The sequence below is a fragment of the Chiloscyllium plagiosum genome, unplaced genomic scaffold (assembly GCF_037043375.1).
Source record: "Chiloscyllium plagiosum isolate Xiang-an unplaced genomic scaffold, Cpla_swu_hap1 HiC_scaffold_36, whole genome shotgun sequence".
Classification (NCBI taxonomy): domain Eukaryota; kingdom Metazoa; phylum Chordata; class Chondrichthyes; order Orectolobiformes; family Hemiscylliidae; genus Chiloscyllium; species Chiloscyllium plagiosum.
Window position 1 is genome coordinate 30,736,957 of NW_028270174.1, and position 24,562 is coordinate 30,761,518.

The 24,562-nt window shown below is 40.4% G+C and overlaps 1 protein-coding gene across 7 annotated transcripts in view; it reads left to right on the plus strand.

Moving 5' to 3' along the window:
* Positions 1–24,027, plus strand: part of elmod2 (ELMO/CED-12 domain containing 2) — a 37,036-nt gene extending 13,009 nt beyond the window's left edge. For 6 of the 7 annotated variants that reach the window (XM_043674133.2, XM_043674132.2, XM_043674135.2 and 3 more), the window contains exons 4-9: positions 4,489–4,586; positions 13,818–13,947; positions 14,755–14,888; positions 15,779–15,847; positions 19,965–20,098; positions 22,451–24,027. In XM_043674133.2, the coding sequence (XP_043530068.2) occupies positions 4,489–4,586; positions 13,818–13,947; positions 14,755–14,888; positions 15,779–15,847; positions 19,965–20,098; positions 22,451–22,602 (717 nt within the window). In that variant the 3' untranslated portion in view covers positions 22,603–24,027. The remainder of the gene's footprint in view (positions 1–4,488; positions 4,587–13,817; positions 13,948–14,754; positions 14,889–15,778; positions 15,848–19,964; positions 20,099–22,450) is intronic. The other variant, XM_043674136.2, reaches the window with a different exon arrangement.
* Positions 24,028–24,562: the final 535 nt, after the last annotated feature.

Genomic DNA, 24,562 nt, shown 5'->3' on the forward strand with positions numbered 1-24,562 from the left:
ATGGGCCAAGGTGCAGGGGAAGTGCGATGAGTGTAGTTTGGTGCTGTTGGATGGCATAGACATGCTGGACTGAAGGGCCTGTTTCTATTCTGTATGCCTTTAGTAGGAGGGATGGGGAGAAGAAAATTGGCAATAGCTTCATCATCTGAGTATGGTGATCCCATTTGTTATATTATCATTTGAAAGTTTGGGTTTTAAAGTTGAACTATGTGGATATTTTGATTTTTAGTTTTGTGAAGGTTATTAGTTTTAAGAGGTCAAAGTTAGTTTTGAGTAGTTAAATTACCTGGCAAGTTAATTAATGATTTTTTTTTGCAAAGTTGAACTGTAATGATATACAGAAAAGCAGACCAGGACCACAATCAGATTTCAATTGAGAAGAACCAATTCAGAGCTGCAGGGAGGCATTTTAGTTAGTGGCCGTCCAGACATTCAGAGTTGGAAACAAGTCTTCAACCTGTTTAGCAGATTAAATAGTTTTTCACTTAAATTTCAATTTGGCAAAGTCAGTGAAATAGCCACTATCTGTGTCTCTTCAGAAGAGACGATATGGAGAGAATCACATCTGATAAATGTGTAGAAAGTCACCAAAAGGAAATGATTTAGATTTAGATTAGATTACAGTGTGGAAACAGGCCCTTCGGCCCAACAAGTCCACACCGACCCGCCGAAGCGCAACCCACCCATACCCCTACATTTACCCCTTACCTAACACTACGGGCAATTTAGCATGGCCAATTCACCTGACCTGCACATCTTTGGATTGTGGGAGGAAACCGGAGCACCCGGAGGAAACCCACGCAGACACGGGGAGAATGTGCAAACTCCACACAGTCAGTCGCCTTAGGCGGGAATTGAACCCGGGTCTCCGGTGCTGTGAGGCAGCAATGCTAACCACTGTGCCACCGTGCCACCCACAAATGCTTGCAATTTAGTTAAGAAATCATAACTGAGTTAACTGTGAGATTTCACAGCAAGTGTGTCTGTCAAGAATATTGCTGGGAAAAGGGTTGAATCTTTTTGCTGTTTATGTTAAGATCTTCCAAAATGGTCATAAGCTTATTTGCTTGCATTATTTTACTTTGCGCAATATACTTATGTTCTTTACTGGATCAGTATGTTCAATGACTGACCGCCACTGCTACAAAATTGTAAAATTAAAACTTGCACTTGTCAAGTCATGTTTTACTCTATGATCTGACTTTTCCAGTATTACCATCGTTTAGGATTACAACAGTAATGTTCAATAAGTTATGCAATAGATAACAATATTTCAGGAAAGAAAAGTTGTTGTTTTCTCAACACTATGTAATCATAATTCCTTAGTAACATTTAGGTAAAGTGCAGGTTCATAGCTCCTTGAAAGTGGAGTTGCAGGTAGATAGAATAGTGAAGAAGGCGTTTGGTATGCTTTTCTTTATTGGTCAGAGTATTGAGTACAGGCGTTGGGAGGTCATGTTGCGGCTGTACAGGACATTGGTTAGGCCACTGTTGGAATATTGCGTGCAATTCTGGTCTCCTTCCTATCGGAAAGATGTTGTGAAACTTGAAAGGGTTCAGAAAAGATTTACAAGGATGTTGCCAGGGTTGGAGGATCTGAGCTACAGGGGGAGGCTGAACAGGCTGGGGTGGTTTTCCCTGGCACGTTGGAGGCTGAGGGGTGACCTTACAGAGGTTTACAAAATTGAGGGGCATGGATAGGATAAATAGACAAAGTCTCTTCCCTGGGGTCGGGGAGTCCAGAACTAGAGGGCATAGGTTTAGGGTGAGAGGGGAAAGATATCAAAGAGACCTAAGGGGCAACGTTTTCACTCAGAGGTTGGTACGTGTATGGACTGAGCTGCCAGAGGAAGTGGTGGAGGCTGGTACAATTGCAACATTTAAGAGGCATTTGGATGGGTATATGAATAGGAAGGGTTTGGAGGGATATGGGCCGGGTGCTGGCAGATGGGACTAGATTGGGTTGGGATATCTGGTCGGCATGGACGGGTTGGATCGAAGGGTTTGTTTCCATGCTGTACATCTCTATGACTCTATGTACACTGGAGTTTAGAAAAATGAGGGTGGGAATCTTAGAAATCTATACATTCTAACAGGATGAGCAAGGGTAAACGTGGAAGGTTGTTTCAGATGACTGGGGTGTCCAGCTTCAAGGGTCACTGTCCAAGGATACAGGGTAGGTCATTTAGGACTAAGATGAGAACTTTTTCACACAGAGGGTGGTATGTGTATGGAACGAGCTGCCAGGGGAAGTGGTGGAGACTGGTACAAATGCAACATTTGAGAGGCATTTGGATGGGTATATGAATAGGAAGGGATTGGAGGGATATGGGATGGGTCCTGGCAGGTGGGACTAGATTGGGTTGGGATATCTGGTCAGCATGGACGGATTGGACCGAAGGGTCTGTTTCCATTCTGTACATCTGATTCTCGTCCTATCAGTAGGCCACTATATTTAATCAAAGGTAAGATGAAGCAGGGAGCAACATATTTGAGTAAATTTTATTTTGCAGTTTACACTGGTACTCTTGCCGTCCATGGGAATATCTGTTGTGGTTCTGTTCGCCAAGCTGGAAGTTTTTGTTGCAAACGTTTCGTCCCCTGGCTAGGCGACATCATCAGTGCTTGGGAGCCTCCTGCAAAGCGCTTCTTTGATGTTTCCTCTGGTGTTTATAGTGGCCTGTCCCTGCCGCTTCCGGTTGTCAGTTTCAGCTGTCCGCTGTAGTGGTTGGTATATTGGGTCCAGGTCGATGTGTTTGTTGATGGAGTTTGTGGATGAATGCCATGCCTCTAGGAATTCCCTGGCTGTTTTCTGTCTGGCTTGCCCTATGATAGTAGTGGTGCCCCAGTCGAATTCATGTTGCTTGTTGTCTGCGTGTGTGGTTACTAAGGATAGCTGGTCGTGTCGTTTCGTGGCTAGTTGATGTTCATGTATGCGGATTGTTAGCTGTCTTCCTGTTTGTCCTATATAGTGTTTTGTGCAGTCCTTGCATGGTATTTTGTACACTACATTAGTTTTGCTCATGTTGGGTATCGGGTCCTTCGTTCTGGTGAGTTGTTGTCTGAGCGTGGCTGTTGGTTTGTGTGCCGTTATGAGTCCTAGGGGTCGCAGTAGTCTGGCTGTCAGTTCTGAGATGCTCCTGATGTATGGTAGTGTGGCTAGTCCTTTTGGTTGTGGTATGTCCTCGTTCCGTGGTCTTTCTCTTAGGCATCTGTTGATGAAGTTGCGCGGGTATCCGTTTTTGGCGAATACCTTGTATAGGTGTTCCTCTGCTTCTTTTTGCAGTTCTGGTGTGCTGCAGTGTGTAGTGGCCCTTTTGAATAGTGTCCTGATGCAGCTTCGTTTGTGTGTGTTGGGGTGGTTACTTTCATATTGTAGGACTTGGTCTGTGTGTGTGGCTTTCCTGTATACCCTTGTAGTGAATTCTCCGTTCGGTGTTCTCTGTACCATCACGTCTAGGAATGGGAGTTGGCTATCCTTTTCTTCTTCTCTCGTGAATCGGATTCCTGTGAGTGTGGCGTTGATGATCCGGTGTGTTTTTTCTATTTCCGTGTTTTTAATGATTACAAACGTGTCATCGACATATCTGACCCAGAGTTTGGGTTGAATTTGTGGTAGGACTGTTTGTTCTAACCTTTGCTATGAGTCCCGAGATTGGTGATCCCATGGGTGTTCCGTTGATTTGTTCGTATATCTGGTTGTTGAATGTGAAGTGTGTTGTGAGGCACAAGTCCAGTAGTTTAAGTATGCCATCTTTGTTGATAGGTTCAACGTCCTGTTGTCTGTTCTGTATGTCCAGTAGGTTGGCTATTGTTTCTCTGGCTAGGGTTTTGTCAATCGAAGTGAACAGTGCCGTCACGTCGAATGATATCATGGTTTCTTCTTTGTCTATGTGTATATTTCTGATGCACGCACGCAGACAACAAGCAACATGAATTCGACTGGGACAACACTACTGTCAAAGGGCAAGCCAGACAGAGAACAGCCAGGGAATTCCTAGAGGCATGGCATTCATCCACAAACTCCATCAACAAACACATCGACCTGGATCCAATATACCAACCACGACAGCGGACAGCTGAAACTGACAACCGGAAGCGACAGGGACAGACCACTATAAACACCGGAGGAAACATTAAAGAAGCGCTTCGCAGGAGGCTCCCAAGCACTGATGATGTCGCCTAGCCAGGGAACGAAACGTTTGCAACAAAACTTCCAGCTCGGCGAACAGAACCACAACAACGAGCACCCGAGCTACAAATCTTCGCACAAACTTTGAATGGGAATATCTTTCTACTGAGTTAAATAATTGTTGTTTTCTCAGAAATGAGTAACTGAATAGAGGAACAGGTGTAGTAGCGCATTTTAATTTGCACCAACGTTGACATTTAAATTCTGAATGCTTATTTCCCAAAGACATTAACAATATTTACTCTAATAGTTTAGTCCTGACTAATATTTGTTTCCATTAATTGTTTCTTGTTTAGGTTTTGAAGACATCAGTGGATCATAGTGTGCAAAATATGGAGAACAACGTTCAGGACATTATGGAAATAAAAAAGATTTCCATTCAGAAAGATCCAGAGTAAGTGTGTGTTAAATTCTTGAAATATTGTGGTCGTTTAGTTTTACTACCCATTTAAACTCTTTACTGTTCTGGTGGATCTTTGTACATGTAAAGGCTCAGAAGTTGCTAGGCAGATGCTAGAAATCTGAAATATAAACGGAAGTTTATATGTTAGAAGTACTCAATAAGTCAGGCAGCATTTGTGGAGAGAGAATGTTAATGTTTCAGGATCGTGACCTTTTGAGCAAAACATTAACTCTGTTTCTGTCTCACAGACACTCCCTCACCTAATGACATTTCCAACAACTTCTTTATATGTGAGTCTAAACAGTATCCACATGCATATTTTCAGCAGTAGTCACCAGCTAAGACTGAGGAGTGGGGATTTTGTTTCTCTTTTAGTTCTTCTTAATTGCTGCATTGTAATGCCCTCCCTAAAGATGAGTAACTTCTCACAAAGCAAGGATGGAGCATATAGCTTAGGAATATGCCGCATGTGCATTTACTCAGCTTTATTGCATTCATTTATCTATTTACCACCCCTTCTTGTAAAGTTGATTATTTGAGGTACGATTGCTTGGATGCTGATTATTGTCCACACATTACCCAAGTGGCTGTTCATTATGTGAATCTAGGTGGTGACTGAAAGTAGATAATTTGGCCGTGAGAACATTACAAAACTGCTTATCTGACATCCTAATGCTGCACATGTTACTGGATAGCAATGAAAATTTATCCAATCTGCTCTCTCTCATACAGGCACCAAGACCAATTGTAGTGCATCTGCCATTTCCCCAGACCTAAAATTTTGCTATTTCAACGCACAGCCCGAATTAGAATAAAATAAACATTAATACTCCAGATGTTTCCAATTCTGAAGTAAACCTTATTCTGAATGAACCCTGGCATATGTAAGTCAGAAATAACAATGGACCTGATTCTCTTAAAGTTTGTGAAACCTGAATTGGGTTGCTTTCTGAAGAGTTTCATTGCCATTTCAACTTCAGATATTTTAATATCAGTGCTTGTCCAAGCCACCTTATTTAAGTATGAAGTTAAGGTTAATGCAATAACAATCTTTGTTGCAGTTAATGAACTCCAGTATATTCAATCAAACTTTTAATTTATTCTTGATTTTAAATAATGTGCTGAACATGATGGTTACTGTGCCACCTGGGAACAGTATTCATTGACAGACGGTTGGATACCAAAGAGTGCTAGCTCTTGGGCATCATCCCTGCTGTGGTATTTGATGGGGAGGAGAAAGAGTCAAAGTATGTGGCTCCTTGGAGTATATGTTAACTATTTCCAATCCTCCCACTTCCTCCAAACCAAAGGAGTAGCCATGGGCACCCGCATGGGCCCCAGCTATGCCTGCCTCTTTGTAGGATATGTGGAACAGTCCATCTTCCGCAGCTACACTGGCATCACCCCCCACCTTTTCCTCCGCTACATCGATGACAGTATCGGCGCTGCCTCGTACTCCCACGAGGAGGTTGAACAGTTCACCCACTTTACCAACACCTTCCACCCCGACCTCAAATTCACCTGGACAGTCTCAGACTCCTCCCTCCCTTTCCTAGACCTTTCCATTTCTATCTCGGGTGACCGAATCGACATGGACATCTACTGTAAACCGACCGACTCCCACAGCTACCTAGACTACACCTCCTCCCACCCTGCCCCCTGTAAAAACGCCATCCCATATTCCCAATTCCTTCGTCTCCGCCGCATCTGCTCCCAGGAGGACCAGTTCCAAAACCATACAACCCAGATGGCCTCCTTCTTCAAGGACCGCAATTTCCCGCCAGACGTAGTCGACGATGCCCTCCACTGCAAGTCTTCCACTTCCCGCTCCTCTGCCCTTGAGCCCCACCCCTCCAACAGCCACCAGGACAGAACCCCACTGGTCCTCACCTAGCACCCCACCAACCTCCATGTACAATGTATCATCCGCCGTCATTTCCGCCACCTCCAAACGGACCCCACCACCAGTGATATATTTCCCTCCCCTCCCCTATCAACGTTCCGAAAAGACCACTCCCTCCGTGACTCCCTCGTCAGGTCCACACCCCCCACCAACCCAACCTCCACTCCCGGCACCTTCCCCTGCAACCGCAAGAAATGCAAAACTTGCGCCCACACCTCCCCCCTTACTTCCCTCCAAGGCCCCAAGGGACACTTCCATATCCGCCACAAATTCACCTGCACCTTCACACACATCATCTATTGCATCCGCTGCACCCGATGTGGCCTCCTCTATATTGGGGAGACAGGCCGCCTACTTGCGGAACGTTTCAGAGAACACCTCTGGGACACCCGGACCAACCAACAACCACCCCGTAGCCCAACACTTTAACTCCCCCTCCCACTCCACCAAGGACATGCAGGTCCTTGGACTCCTCCATCGCCAGACCATGGCAACATGACGGTTGGAGGAAGAGCGCCTCATCTTCTGCCTGGGAACCCTCCAACCACAAGGGATGAACTCAGACTTCTCCAGTTTCCTCATTTCCTCTCCCCCCACCTTGTCTCAGTCAAATCCCTCGAACTCAGCACCGCCTTCCTAACCTGCAATCATCTTCCTGACCTCTCCGCCCCCACCCCGCTCCGGCCTATCACCCTCACCTTGACCTCCCTCCACCTATCACATTTCCAAAGCCCCTCCCCCAAGTCCCTCCTCCCTACCTTTTATCTTAGCCTGCTGGACACACTTTCCTCATTCCTGAAGAAGGGCTTATGCCCGAAACGTCGATTCTCCTGTTCCTTGGATGCTGCCTGACCTGCTGCGCTTTTCCAGCAACACATTTTCAGCTATATGTTAACTATGCTGAGTTTTTGACCTATCTAGTTTTTGCAAGAGATTCACAATTTCTCTACATAGCAATACAGTTGTGGGATGAGTCGCGAGGAAACTCAGCCTATTAGTTTAATGTGTTGTGGGAAAGTAACGAGAACCTGTAATTAGGGATAGTGACCTAGCAATTAGGCAAGTATGGCTCTGTGATTAGTACAATGTGGGCTCAAAGGGAAAGTCCTGACCAACAAAATTAGTTGCATTTTATTTCTTTGAGAAGAAAACATGGCAAATGAGGGAAAATCTATGGATATTATTTGTGTGAATTTTCAGAATTCATTTGGAAAATTTTCATAACAAACTCTTAACAGAATTAAGAATGCATGTTGTAAGAGTTAACCATTTGACATGAGTAAGGCATCATTGATAAAGTAACATGCAGAGGATGAAACGAGTAGGTTTGTATTCATATTGGCAAGCTATTTTTATGCATTGTGCATGTGGGCTTTGCTTGCTTGGGCAGGATTTATTGTCCATCTCTAATTGAGAAAGTGGTGATGAGCCTGTCTACTTGAATCATTGTGATCCATTTTGGTTAGGTATGCTGTAATGTACTAGGCCAGACCACTCAAAACATTCTTAAGCAGGCAGTCGAGGCCATAACGTTGCAATTTGTTTCGGTAAATTTACAGTGAAAATCACCCAGAGTAAGTTAGCGAGGTTGACTACTAGGTTAAAAACAGACAAAACTTTATGCACAAAATTACACATTGAAATACAAAGAATAGAATAAAGAACCCCTACAGAACTCAGTCCATCCAAACTAGACTTAATTATACTATTCCGAATGCACACAACAGTCCCTATAAGCAAACTCCCTTAGAAACCAGTATAAATGAATGGAACAGATGCTTATAGGTTGAAGGTAGAAGGGAGAGAGAGAGAGAGAGAGAGAGAGAGAGATTGGTTCCACACAGCTCATTGTTGAACTCCCAACTAGTTCTGGACAAAACTGAACTGCTCAGCTAGAGAGCTGACCATTCCCCTTTCATTATACGACTCACATCCAAAGTTTGTGAGAAGATTTGTAGCTCGGGTGCTCGTTGTTGTGGTTCTGTTCGCCGAGCTGGAAGTTCTTGTTGCAAACGTTTCGTCCCCTGGCTAGGTGACATCCTCAGTGCTTGGGAGCTTCCTGTGAAGCACTTCTGTGGTGTTTCCTCCGGCATTTATAGTGGCCTGTCCCTGCCGCTTCCGGTTGTCAGTTTCAGCTGTCCGCTGTAGTGGCCGGTATATTGGGTCCAGGTCGATGTGTTTGTTGATGGAGTTTGTGGATGAGTGCCATGCTTCTAGGAATTCCCTGGCTGTTCTTTGTTTGGCTTGCCCTATAATGGTAGTGTTGTCCCAGTCGAATTCATGTTGCTTGTCGTCTGCGTGTGTGTCGCAGAGAACAGCCAGGGAATTCCTAGAAGCATGGCACTCATCCACAAACTCCATCAACAAACACATCGACCTGGACCCAATATACCGGCCACTACAGCGGACAGCTGAAACTGACAACCGGAAGCGGCAGGGACAGGCCACTATAAATGCCGGAGGAAACACCACAGAAGCGCTTCACAGGAGGCTCCCAAGCACTGAGGATGTCACCTAGCCAGGGGACGAAACGTTTGCAACAAAAACTTCCAGCTCGGCGAACAGAACCACAACAACTCACATCTACAACATGACCACTTTGGCCTGAAGTCTGATCTGCTTACATATAAACAAAAAGGCCTCTCAATACCCTTTAATCTCTGTGCCAAACCAGACTAATCGGCACCGAGAACTGTTTATTACTCCTCTGAAACAAACCAAGGATGTAGTATCCTTGAGAAAAGTTACAGCTTTTAGAAAAAAGAATCCAATTTTGTGACAATGCCCATAGTCCTGTTAGGGAGAGAACTCCAGAACGTTGGTACCATGACAGTGTATATATGGTAATATATTTCCAGGTCCATATGGTGATTGATTTGGAGGGAACTTTGAAGGTTAATCTGCTGCCCTTGTCCTGCTGGGTGTAAATAACCATGGGTTTGCAAAGTGCTGTCAGAGAAGCCTTTCTGCAATGAATGCTGCAGATGGTGCACACTGCTGCTGCTGTGATCAATGTTGGAGTGAATGTTTGTGGATAGGGTGCTTTGTTCTGAATGATAGACAAAAAAACCTGAAGAACTGCAGATGTTCAGTCTGAAACAAAAACGGAAATTACTGGAGAATCTCAGCAGGTCTAGCAACATCTATGGAGAGAAATCAGTTAACATTCAGCATTAACCTTTCCCCCAAGCTTTCCTTCACCCCCACATACCACCAAGTCTTGTCATCACATGGAATGCTATCAGACCCTACGCATTGTCAGCTACTAATAGCCTCATTAGTAGCTATTCATTCCCCAGACTGACATTTAACCATTCCTTTGTCTGTCCAGATGTTTTCCTTTCTTTGGGCTCTATCCCCTCCTATTGTTTGCTGTCCAACCCCCCTGTATTAAAACCATCCTTTCCTAGCTACCATCCATTCTGAAGAAGGATCACTGGATCCAAAATATTAACACTGATTTCTCTCCACAGATGCTGCCAGACCTGCTGAACGTAACCAGTAATTTTTGTTTTTGTTCTGAATGATGTCAAGCTTCTTTAATGTTGATAGAACTTCTCTTTATCCTGACTTGTGCCTAACTGGTCATGGACAGCCTTTAGGAAAATCAAGTGGTGAGCTATTTGCAGGATTCCTAGCCTCTGATCTGCTCTTCAGGTCACAGTATTTGAAAGACTGTTCAGTTAGTTTCTAGTTAATGGTAACCTTCAGGAAATTGGTACTTGGAAATTCAGAAATGTTGATGCCGTTGAATGTCAAAGGATAATGGTTTGATTCTTTCTTGGCAATAGTCATTGCTTGGTACTTGCCACTTGTCAGCCTAAACTTGCATATTGTTCAGGTATTGCTGCCTTTGGACATGTAGTGCTTCAGTATATGAGGAGTCCTGAACGATACTAAACGTGCAGGTACCAGCGAGCATCCCCACTTCTAACTTAAGGAAAGACAATTGATGAAACAGGTGAAGGTGTCCGGACTGAGGGCATTACCCTATTACCTGCAGAGGCACCCTGGAAATGACTGACCTCCAACAGCCACAGTCATCTTTGTGCTAGGTATGATTCCAACCAGCAGAGGTTTCCCTGGTTCTCATTGACTCAGGAAGCTGGGACTTCTTGATGCCATGCTTGATCACATGCGGCCCTGGTGTTAAGGGCAGTCATTCTCACATTCCTGTGGAGTTTAGCTCTGTTGTGCCTGCTTGAACCAAGGATATTTTGTGGTAAGAATTAAGTAGCCCTTGCAGAATGCAAACGGAGCATCAATGAGCAGGTATGGGTATGTAACTGCTGTTTCATAGCACTGTTATGATCTCTTCCATCAGCTGACTGATGAGTGAATATATACAGGTGCTGTAGGGTTTAATTTGCCTTTCCTTTTGTGTAGAACATATCATCTAGACTATTTTCCATATTGACAGCGAGATGCCAGTACTGTAACTGTACTAGAACGGTTTGTCTATGGTGGTAGCAAGTTCTGGAGCACAAGTTTTCAATACTATTTTCAAATGTTGTCAGGGCCCAAAACCCTTGCAGCATTCACCGTCTTCAGCCATTTCCTGATATCAGAGTGAATCAAATTAGTTGAAGACTGGCAGCCTTGACAGTGGGGACCTCTGAGGCCAAAATGGACTATCCACTCAGTATAGAAAAGGTTCAGGGAGATCTGGGCCAAATAAAGGCAAATGGGACTAGTTCAGTTGAGGAAATTTGGTTGGCTTTGTTTCCATGCTATATGACTCTAGATAAGTAGATTTTCTTCCCTAAAGACATAAGTGAACTAGATGATTGTCATTAAAAAAATCATTAGACTTTTAATTCCAGATTTTTAAATTTAAATTCCACAATCTGCCACAGTAGCCCAAGTAAAGTCATAGTTGTGCAGCACGGAAACAGACCCTTCTGACCAACTCATCCATGTTGACCAGATACCCTAAATTAATCTAGTCCCATTTGCCAGCATTTGGTCCATATCCCTCTAAACCATTCCAATTCATATACCCATCCAGATTTATTTTAAATGTTGAAATTGTACCAGCTTCTCCACTTCCTCTGACAGCTCATTCCATACAGGCACCACCCTCTGTGTGAAAAGGTTGCCCCTTAGGCCCCTTTTAAAGCTATCTCCCCCCACCTTAAACCTATGCTCTCTAGATTTGGAGTCCTTTACCCTGGGCCTCTCCTCATTCATACCCCTCATGATTTTATAAACTTCTATAAAGTCACCCCTCAACCTCTGATGCTCCTGGAAAAATAGCCCTCGCCTATTAAACCTCTTCCTGTAGTTCAAACCCTCCTGGCAATGTCCTTGTAAATCTTTTCTGAACCCTTTCAAGCTTCATAACATCCTTCCAATAGAAGGGAGACCAGAATTGCACAATGTATTCAAAACGTGGCCTAACCAATGAACTGTACAACTGCAGCATGACCTTCCAAGTCCTACACTCAATACACTGACAAATAAAGGCAAGCATTCCAAATGCTGCCTTCACTATCCTGAAGTAATGCAAGTGTTCTGGCACTGAGTTGATTGTCATGGCAAGTAGTATAGATGAGAGCAGAAAGTTGCAATGTGACATTGATAGCTTGTGATTGGACAAAACATTAAATGTGGAAGTTAATATATGGAAACATGAAGTCATCCAGTTTGAACCTAAGAAATTTGGAGCAGAGTATTCTAAATGGTAAGAAGCTATAAATGGAAAGAATAAATATTTATTGAAGTCCCTGTGCGTAAATCAATAAACTGCTGGGCAAGCCCAAAATATGATGGAAAAAGGAAATAATGTTAATTTTTTATCTTGAGAAAGTTGAATCCAATCGGATAGAAGCTATTATAATTATGCCAAGTTTTGGTCAGACTCCATCTGTAGTATTGAGTTCAGATCTGGTATTACATCTCGGGAACAATGTACTCTCCTTGGCACCGTAGAGCCCAGATTTACTCGAATAGTAGAGGGCTATATCGAGATATTTGCCATTTCCTTTGCAGAATCTCTTTTGAGATCTAACGATTTCTGTAGTGAGAATGTTATCCCTCTTAACATACAATTGTTTGTCGCATTTATTAACAATTGCGAGCATTGAAGCTACAGTGATGTCATCAAACTGCAACAACCAGTCAATCTGAAAGATTCTTGGAGACAACCAAGCTAGAAATTAGAGCTAAATTCAAATCACTTTTTAAAGATTTACTCTGAGAGAAGTAAAATTTGGTGAATTCATGAAATATGAAAATAGAAGCTGGGATATAAAATAACCTTGTTTTGAAACAACTTTTTAAATTATTCACTTTAGGAAGATCTGATGATAAATCAGGAAAGTATTCTGAGTTGAGGAGCTAGAAACCATCTCAATTTATAGCAACATTCCACATATTTTTCATTGCCAGGCTGTTCATCCATAGTTACTACTCAGGTTGCTGTTTAAAAGCCAAGTTACAACTTACTGAACCAAGCTTAACTTCTTAGAATTCCTAAAAGTAAACAGTCAGGTTTGTTAGATGAATTGATTTTGCTATTGCCAGCTATTTTGGCTTCTTGCATAACAGTAGTGAATGACACAGTGCATCTTTAGTCTTTTCATTGTTAACCTCCACTTGTGACATTTCCTGACATTGCAGTCTGGGTCAGATTAAAAGTGAATTTGACTTTAAAAACTCCTCAAATTCAAGCTTGCTGTCAAAAATAATAGTGCAACTGATTTAAATGATTTGTTACTCTTTCAATTCCTTTGTGAAATTAGTTGGGGCATTGAAACACAAGCTCTTGAGTTAAAAAACCATTTAAAGGCTATGTAATGGAAAATTAACAAAATTAACATGTATTCTGAAATCCATTTACTCTGAAATCTGAAAGAATAATGCTTTACTAACTTTAAAACTTTCTGACACTTTGCAACTTTGCTGAAGTCTGCAGTCGAGGGACAGCTTGTCTCGGCAGAACTTTGTAAACATTCAACAAGAGAAAAATATAAGAACAGCTGAGTCTAACCCAGGAATCTTTGAAGTGGTGGTCTGTCATTGTGAATTGCCTCCTCCTGTCCTGTGTTGCTGATACAATAAGGGAACGAAAAGAATAACAACTCAAAGCTTCATAGTCTTTGTCCTTGAGAGCATGATAAGAAACAGTATAAGACAAATATCTTAATTCTGCTCAGGGCCATTGCACAAGGCATTTTTGTCAAGTGCATGTGGTCCCTCTGCAATGCAGAGGTTTAAAAAAAATTAATAAAGCTTTTTGGTTGCTCTTGCTAATAGTTGAGTTGAGTCAATTTAATTTCCATGACAGGCTAATATTCCTTTTTGGATGTTTTCTTTAGCTTCAAGATAAATTTACAGATTTGCTTGCTTCAAATCTCTGGCTTTAAAAAACTCTTTGCTGATGTAGAGTACCTACGGAAGCAACCCTTTGAATCTTCAAACAAGCAACATGAAGATATGCTATTAAAGGTATGTTTATTGAATTTTCAATCTCACTATTTACTCAGGCAACTTTGCCTTGCTTGACTGCAATACTTAAAGATTTCTTTTGAGAAGGTAAAGGATAATATAAGTGGCATTGTTCTTTTTAGAGGATCCTCAATGGCTAACTTCCACAGTTTGTCGTCATTACCCCTCTAGTCTCACCACAAATTCAAGCTTAAGCACAGCTGAGTCTAACCCAGGAATCTTTGAAGTGGTGGTCTGTCATTGTGAATTGCCTCCTCCTGTCCTGTGTTGCTGATACAAACATTGTTACATTTTGCTTATTTGTGCATAAAGACTATATTGTGTATATTGAAATTATTGCAATGGGTGCAAAGTGAAGAGTGGAAACATTTTTCAAAACTTTTTTTAAGTTAATAGTTACTAATATGAAGCACATTATTTGAAGCAAATTTAACTGAAGCATGGCTCATTTACTTTGGGAATATGTTCTTAATGGTTACTGTCATTTGTATTTTCACAAATTTTCTTTCCCTTGCACCAGTGAGCATGAAGTAACTTGACTTCCTTTTGGATGAAAAGCAACAATTTGTTTTTTAAAAATGTTAACAAGTTGAACAAAACTTGCTGTGCCTGGTATGGTTGAATAAATGTCACCCTGGAACTGTTCTGTTGTCATCCATAACTAGTCAACTGTAAAACTAATCTATTTAAATACCTCCATTTAAAAAAACATAATTACAGTTTGTACAAAGGACTGTTCCAGTTGTAGTATCATTGTTTAGTGTATTGTCTCATTTGATATTTGCTTATTTCTGTCAAAATGTTTAGCTGTGGCAGTTGATGATGCCCCATGTACATTTGGAGTCGAGAATTACCAAGCAATGGGGTGACATTGGGTTCCAAGGTGAAGATCCTAAAACTGACTTCAGAGGCATGGGAATGCTGGGGTTACACAACCTTGTGTAAGTCTTTGTATAGGATCTAAATAGCATTTTAAAAAAAAACTAATCAAATAGCCCCTTCCATCTTAACATGCTACGCTGTGATCTGTGTTCTGTGTATTGAAATGATTGGCTTGCAAAGTAGAGCTTGTGTACTTCATTCTTCTTATGTACAAGAAGAATGATGTCAGTTTGTCCACTTCAGCAGGCACCTGATCATTTGATATTTTTTAAGTAATGCCTTGGAATAGATTCTATTTAAAACGTTCAGTTTTTCCTTTAGTAATTAAACAGTCATTGTCCCAGTGCTAACCTTTTGTATGCAACAAGAACTGAGACTGGGTGTGGCTAAAATGTGGACATGTTACTGCCTTTCCCATTGGTCCTACAATCCCACTGACCACCTGTTTTAATCTTGGAATTTTAGAAGGTGTAAGACCCGCACCGCAAGAAGACACAGACATTGTTAAATTAGTGATGTGTATGGTTCTTAGGGTGAATTCATATATACATTTAGGGTACACTTATTCATCTTTTGCCATTAAATACATTTTTTTTGTTGTAAAAGTACTTCAACTGAAACTCACCCTGAGTTTATGAAAATATCCGTTGTTGGAAAGGTAGATGCTTTCTTCCTGATATGCAAGGAGTAGTAGAATTTTTAATTTGAAGAGTTATTTATTCTCCTCCATGTCTATTTTTAAAGTATCTGGTACATTCATTGCCTTTGATAAATGTGGGGAAGGCAAATTTCATGTGATTTGTTCTTATGTCAAAACTGTTTAAAGTGGGATTTCCCCTTGTGCTACCTCTTCTGATGTACAAGGTGTTGTTTAATAGGAAGAAAAATGAAACTCAACTTTTGATTCTTAATGGCAGGTCTGATTTTAAACTTGTCATTAAATGTTTAGGTTCTTTGGGGAACATTACACCAAAGTAGCTCGCCAGACTCTTTCACGTTCGAATCATCCCAAAATAGGGTAAGTGAAAGTATGTAGTTTGCACAATAGCATCTTTTTGAGAGCTGTTTAAATTCTCATTTTCATATTAATAAGGAAAATCAATGTAAGAATCTAAAATGAAAACTCGCAGCACTGATTACTTGTAAACATTTTAAGTGAATGGCAGTTTCTAAAATAAATTGCACTAAATACTCGAATTTTTAAAATGAGTATGATTTTGAAATGTTTTTGGTATGTTCTCAAGTGAAAGCCAGGCTGGACATAATGATCCAGATCTAAAGGTCGATGTAATTGTCGGTGTAATCACTGAGCATCTGGGATCCTCAGAAACTTTGGAGGATTCCAGCTTGGTTAGCCAGGAAAAAATAAAGGAATTAAAAGCTGCTCCTCCTCTTGATTAGCTATGAAAATGAGCCCCTGACCTTTCATCCAGTTTTCCCCTTGATCACTTTCCTCAATCCTTCTCGAAAACCAGATCAGCTTCCCCACCAATAAATACCTGACTTGCTGAAAGCCGACCCTCCGCATCGAGTGCCTGACAACTTGCTATGTGACTCATCTACTCTGTTGGCTACTTAACATCCTGCCTCTAACCCCACTAGGACCACTGGACTCACTAGCCCTCCACCCACTGTTACTTTTTCTCTTGTAATTGCAACAGTGGCTTTAAAACTGTGGAATACACCCATTATTGCCATTAAAAGGGACATGATTTCTGTGTCAATTTATGCCAAGGCCACGTATATGGTTTACATAGAGCATAGAACAATACAGCGCAGAACAGGTCTATCGGCCCTCGATGTTGTGCCGACCTTTGAACTAATCTAAGCCCACCTCCCTACACTATCCCATCGTCATCCATGTGCTTATCCAAGGATTGTTTAAATCTCATTAATGTTGCTGGCAGGTAGGGCATTCCACACCCTTATCACTCTGAGTAAAGAACCTGTCTCTAACATCTGTCTTAAATCTATCACCCCTTAATTTGTAGCTATGCCCCCCTCATACAAGCATCATTTGTAGCTATGCCCCATCATCCTAGGAAAAACACTTTCACTGTCTACCCTATCTAATCCTCTGATCATCTTGTATGTCTCTATCAAATCCCTTCTTAGTCTTCTTCGTTCCAATGAGAACAGACCCAAGTCTCTCAGCCTTTCCTCATAAGACCTTCCCTCCAGACCAGGCAACATCCTGGTAAATCTCCTGTGCACCCTTTTCAATGCTTCCACATCCTTCCTGTAATGGGGTGACCAGAACTGGGGTGACCTGAAGGAGGGCTTATGCCTGAAACGTCGATTCTCCTGTTCCCTGGATGCTGCCTGACCTGCTGCACTTTTCCAGCAACACATTTTCAGCCCTGACCAGAACTGTACACAATACTCCAAGTGTGGCTGCACTGACATTTTGTATAGTTGCAGCATGACATTATGGCTCTGGAGCTTAGCTCTTGTACCAATAAAACATAACACATCGTATGCTTTCTCAACAGTACGATCAACCTGGGTGGCAACTTTCAGGGATCTATGTACATGGACTCAAAGATCCCTCTGCACATCCACACTACCAAGAATCTTTCCATTGACCCAGTATTCTGCCTTCCTGTTATTCTTCCCAAAGTGAATCACCTCACATTTAGTTGCATTGAACTCCATTTGTCACCTCTCAGCCCAATTCTGCAGTTTATCCAAGTCCCCCTGCAACCTGCAACATTCTTCCACACTGTCCACTATTCCACCAACTTTAGTGTCATCTGCAGACTTACTAACCCATTCACCTATGCCTGTCTAAGTCATTTATAAAAATGACAACAGAAGTGGTCCCAAAACAGATCCTTGTGGCACACCACTAGTAACTGGACTCTAGGCTGAATATTTTCCATCAACCACCACTTTCTGCTGCCTTACAGAAAGCCCGTTTCTAATCTAAACTGAGAAATCACCCTTAATCACATGCCTCTGCATGTTCTCCAACAGCCTACCATGTGGAACCTTATCAAAGGCCTTACTGAAGTCCATGTACACCACCTCATCCACATGCTTGGTCATCTTCTCAAAAAAACTCAGAGGTTTGAGAGACATGACCTGTCCTTGACGAAACCATGTTGACTGTCTGCAATCAAATTATTGCTTGCGAGATGATTATAAATCTTATCTCATAATCCTTTCCAGAACTTTTCCTACAACAGATGTAAGGCTCACTGGTATATAATTACCTGGGTCATCTCTACAGCCCTTCTTGAACAAGGGCACAACATTTGCAATCCTCCAGCCCTCTGGTATTAAACCTGTAGACAATGATGACTCGAAGATCAAAGCCAAAGGCTACAACATCTCCTCCCTAGCTTCCCAGAGGATCCTCTGATAAATCCCATCCAGCCCAGAGGACTTGTCTACTTTCACTCCTCCTAGGATTGATATCACCTCCTCCTTACTAACCTGAATCCTTTCTAGTCTAATATCTCCTAACTCATTCTTCTCCTCCACAATATTCTCCTTTCCCTGAGTGAAAACCAATGAGAAATATTCATTTAGCACTTGTCTGATCTTCACAGGGTCCACTCACAACTTTCAACTTTTGTCTTTGACTGGCGCTATTCCTACCCTAGTCATCCTTTTATTCCTCACATACCTGTAGAAAGCCTTAGGGTTCTCCTTTATTCTACCTGCAAAAGACTGCTCATGTCCTCTCTTTGCTCCTCTTAACTCTCCTTTTAAATCCTTCTTAGCTGATCTGTAACTCTCCATTGCCTCATCTGAACCATCTCGTTTCATTGTCACATAAGCCTCCTCCTTCCACTTAACAAGAGATGCAATTTCTGTAGTAAGCCACGGTTCCCTTACCTTATCACTTCCTGCCTGACAGGGAAATACCTATCAAGGCCATGCGATATCTGTTCCCTTAACCAGCTCCACATTTCGATTGTCCCCATCCCCTGTATTTGCTACCCCATTTTATGCATCCTAAGTCTTGCCTAATCGTATTATAATTGCCCTTCCCCCAAAGATAACTCTTGCCGTGTCGCATGTGCCTATCCCTTTCCATCGCTAAACTAAACGTAACCGAATTATGGTCACTTTCTCCAAAGTGCTCACCTACCACTAAATCAAACACTTGTCCTGGTTCATTACCAAGCACCAGATCCAGTGTGGCCTCCCCTCTTGTCAGCCCTTTGATATACTGTGTCAGGAAACTCTCCTGCACACATTGGACAAAAACTGATCCATCCGACGTCGTAGAGTTATAGCATTTCCAGTCAATGTTGGGGAAGTTAAATTCCCGCATAATGATCACCCTGTTCCTTTCACTCCTACCCAGAGTTGTTTTGCCGATCCTCTCCTCCACATCCCTATAAAAAAAACTCCCAGCAGTTTGACCTCTCCTCTCCTGTTTCTAACTGCAGCCCATACTACCTCAATAGAAGAGTCCTCGACAAAAGTTCTTTCAGCCACCGTTATACTGTCCTTACTGTACTACTATTGGAATGGATCCTGAAAAGCTAACTGGATAACATTTTGCCCAATTGCAATTGGAAGTAAGGGTTCTGACCGAAATCAGAAGGTTTGGACCAAACTTTTAAAGAAAGAAATTTACTTTTTTTAAAATATTTCCTTCAACTTGGAAACGTAGTATAGTAAAATTGTCATTATTCTGACTTAATTGTTTAATTCCATTGATTGCAAAAGCAAATCAACTTGTTTTGCTAGAACATGAAATAACTTAAGGCCTATTTTCCTATCAATCAGTGTTTAAACAGAGCTACTCAGCATACATGCTTAAATTTAATACAAGGTCTCCAAACAATAGCAAGTATACTAATTAAACTGAGATTAAAAAAAGTCTCCTTTACAATATGAAATAAAACAGGAAATACTGAAATGATCAGCAGTATAGCAGCACCTGTGGATAGAGAAGCAGAGTTAAATGATTCAGGTTGATCACTTTTCATCAGAACATCAAAAAGATCTTTTAATAGTTAGCCTTTCTCACTCTAACTTTATGCAGAAAGTGATTTTTTTAATTGGATATCATACCAGCATTTAATTAAGAATATTTTTCTTTGCAAGCTTTTAAAAAAAAGTACAGATATTTAAATTGATTTTACAGCTAAAGCTATGTAATGTTGTGGTTCCAGATATTCTTATGCTATAGTTGGAATAAATCTTACTGAAATGGCTTACAGTATGATGAAGAGTGGCTTACTGAAGAGTCATTTTTACAACCTGGTTCCTGGAGTTCCACAGTTGCAACATTTTCATCAGTTTTATTGTACGTACTTTCGATTGTTTCCTACCACCATTTAATGCTTATTTCTGTCAAGAATGTTTTGTTTGCAGTGTTACTGTGAATATTTTCATAGATATCAATGGTGCATCTCTAAATAGATGTGAACTATTTGAAATTAAATAATGCCCTGTTAATTTAAATCGGTTATTAAAATAGTTAATTTCAAGCAAACGTAATGTATCTGACAGTGTATAGTAATGTAACATATCATGACTGACTGTTGAGACATATATTTCTATCCATATCATCACGTATCTGACTGCAGCATATTGCTTTTAGATTCACAATGCATTTGCCAAATGTGTCATGCTTTTGATACCTTACGACAAACCTTAGTAACAGATGAAGAACTGAATATTTGTATTTCCCAATTCTTAGGGCAAGAATGTGCAAATCACAATGTTGTTTGTACATCTGAGATTAGATTTATAGTCTTTCTCCCTTAGCAAAGTAGTTTATTCACCAGTACTTATCTGGATCATTCTCATAAAATTGCATAGCTGAATTTGGTAATTTACTGTATGAAGATTGCAAATTTAATTCCTTGCAATGACAACAAATGTGATAGACTTAATTGCCATCATACATTTTTCAGCAGGTCTTTCATTCATATTTTAAACCACATTTGGGAGACTAAATATTTTGAAAAAGGTTCAAGCTACAGTTTCTGTTCTTTTTTATTTTCTTATGAAATGCAAATTTTATGTGGTTATTTTACCATCTGTGATTGAAGGTGTCTTTCTTTGCCTAATGTTGCTCACATTTTACCTGAAGTTATTTGATGTCAAAATGCAGATTTGCTTGACTAAACTTGGATAGTTTGTATGTAATGTATGCCTTATCATTTTTAGAATCTATTATTGCAATAACTTGGAGGGATGGTGATGGTAATGTTACTGCGCTTGTAATCCAGAGGTTCAGCCAATACTTTGGAGACATCAATTCAAACCTCATCACAGCAGTGAGGCAAATTTGCATGCAATTTAATCCATATTAAAAAATCTAGAATAAAATACTAATTTAACCAAGAAATTACCATATTAAAAACCCATCTGGTTCATGAAAGTCTGAGACAGGGCAAGCTCCCATTATTAAACAGTCACATGTGACTCTAGATTCACAGCAGCTATCATTTGAAAAGGCATAACAAACCATTCAACTGTACCAATCTGCAGCAGGAGAAAACAAATCGCCTTGCATATATCTACACCACATTGACTGCAGCATTTCATGTACGTGTTTCATTGTCACTTTCTCGATAAGTTAGGAATAAACAAAAGGTTTTGTCTTTCCTGTGATGCGCACATTTTCAAGAAGGAAAACAATTTCCATGAAAGATCTAACTGTTTTATGCTGAAGGACTTTGGGTAGTCCCTTTGTAAAATTACAGGCCTTCAGCCCACATGCCATTCTCGATTTGTTCACTTCAGTTGAAGTTAGTGTCTTCTAGTCAAAAAAAAGTGCAAGTTGTGTGTATTGCAAATTACTTCCTAACGTTTTAGCTTTGTCATAAATGAGGGTTTTCTTTCTACTGTTTTAGTTATCCGTGATTTTAGCAGTTTTGAGTTTGGCTGCCAATTTACTGGATTTTTAAAATCTATTGTGCAATATCTGCAGCATTTGTGTAATTATCATTTGGTAGTCGTTAATGCATTCTGAACTCAAATTCATGGGTAGTTTTGTTTGTCTTTTTTAAATATAGTAAAAAGTGTAACTTAATTCTTCAGGAGTTTTATTCCAATATTGTTGCTGTAACTATTTTAATGCTATTAGAAAAGAGATTACAGGATATATGGCTTGATTTATGTACATTCCAAAAATTATACCACCTCTGTGGGAATTTAACAGTTTACTCATGATATTTTACACTATAAATCAATATGTTGTGCCTTGAGACTTTTTATTACATCGTAAGTGCTATATAAATGTAAAATGTTGAAGTAATCTAGGTGGCTGGATTAAACTTGAATTTCTTCCCTTTCCCCCAGTGATACATAGAGTTACAGAGTCATGGAGATGTACAGCATGGAAACAGACCCTTTGGTCCAACCTGTCCATGCTGTCCAGATATCCCAACCCAATCTAGTCCAATATTTCCATTTTCTTTGAAGTCCACATATCTCCTAAACTTTTATTTTTCTTCTTTCAAATGCTGAATGCAGATTACAAAGCAAAACAAGTTTATGCATGTTTACGGGCAGATTATAATGGACAAGTGGTTAGAAATGTTAGTGAGAGCATAGTGTTTTAGGTTGAAGTTGGTGTACAGAATAGAAGAGAAGCATTATGTAATGCAGCCACTTTTCTTGAATAAAAGTTTTATTTTTGTTTTAGGTTATCTATTGTATGAGTTTGATCAATTCTGGTTCAAGGAGGGACCATCCAGCATCATGGAATTCAACCAGTACAGAGAGCAATTTCATGAAAGGGTGAAACAGCTTTTACAAGATCCGAAAACATTGCTTACCTTGAACTTCAAAAAGTAGACAGTAATTTACATTAAGCCTATAAAGTAGCACTTGGAATTAATTGCAAGATATGAGTTTATGCAGTGGATCTGTGATTTTTCAGTAGATTTTTAACTTGTAAATAGCAACTGATTAAAAACATTATGTGACTGAAATTCAGGATGAATCCACTTTCAGTATAAATGTGTCATCAAATTGTTTCTGGTTGCCTGGTGTTTGGCATAAATTTGGATAACTTATTTTGTGACATCCACAAAGCAGTCATTGGAATGGTGCTTTGTTATGAAAGGAACTATTCAAAGTGTGTGAAATTTGACTGAGAAATTTTCCATTTGGACCACAACATTTGAAATGAGTTTCTTCCTTTAACATTTTTCACTGTACCTTGTTCTTGCTCCTACTAAGACATGTAGTTTCATAAACATATTGGCAAATATTCAAATCAGCACTTTGTCTTTTAGCGTACTGAAGTTAAATAGCAAATGGGGTTCTTTTGAGTGATTACCAGACTGTAATCTCCCCACCATAACAAGAAACAAACTGAATATTTCGAGACCAGTATGACTGTTCAGAATTTCAAAGTCACATTGGACTCGACGTTAGCTGTTTTGCTTTTCACAGATGCTGCCAGACCTACTGAGTTTCACGAACACTTGTTTTTATACCACCAGGATATTCCACGTGTTTACCATTAATGGACGATTAATTTCTATGTGGTGTAAAATTAAATTTTCCAGGGATAATCTATTTCAATCTGACTACAGTCAATGCCAAAAAGTTCTAAATTAACAATGTATTCTCACAAAAGCCTTGTGTTATAAAAATAATAATTCTAAATTTTGTTTTCGTAGTAAGTCGCAAGATAATCTACCCCAAAGAACACCATAGGCTGTCAATTTCTTGGAACTTGTTAATGACGGCAAATTGTTGACAATCTTGCAGGTACATTTAAGCTGAGGACCGCTTGAAGTACGCACTTTTTAATCTTTGAGTGCTTTTGTTAAATATGTAAACTAGCTATTACTACCACATGCATTGTAATGTGCCACACTGTCATATTTCATAGTGAAAAATTAACTCAACCAAAAAAAAATTGATTAAAGGCAGATTATTGAAAAATTCTAGAATTTAGTGTTACGGTCACTACAGTATTTGAAGAGGCACAAGGGAAAATGAGCCTCATCTTGCTCAGGATAGCAACACAAGTGTTTTTCCATGCACCATTTCAGCTTTTTATTGATGATCCCTTTATTGTATGAGCAACAGTGAAAAGTTTTATATTTATTACCGATGATTCTGTATAAAATATTTGTAGCTGAAAGTTGCGAAGTTTACTGGATGAAATGCTTTTTTCCAGAAAGGTATGCTATAATGTTTGAAGTTTATATAGATTTCTACTGGTTGGCTTTCCATTTAAGAATGGGGGTGAGATGGGTGGGGGGGGGGAGATGAAGCTTTATTTTATGAACTTTTTGCTGAAATAAATAGTATAAAACTGAAACAATTAAACGCATCTTGTATGTATTTTTAAGAAAGATCAACTGGGTATTTAATCTTAAGTCTATTGTATGTCTACACAGAGGAATGTTGCTACATTAAAATCATTAAATACCATAGATGTAAAATCAATTTTGCACCAGTTACTGTCTCAAGATGAACAGCTTTTCGTGGAAAGCATGCTTGAAGATCCATGAACATTCCCATAATTTCTCTCTATTCATGTCTGCTGTTTGCCTCACAGCACTAGGGTCCCAGGTTCAATTCCTGCCTCTGGTGACCATGTGGAGTTTGCACATTCTCCCGTGTCTGCGTGGGTTTCCTCCCACAGTCCAGAGATGTGCAGGTCAGGTGAATTGGCCATGTTAAATATCCCACAGTGTTAAGTGCATTAATCAGAGGGAAATTGGTTTAGTTGGGTTACTCTTTGGTGCGTCGGTGTGGACTTGTTGAGCCGAAGGGCCTGTTTCCACACTGTAGG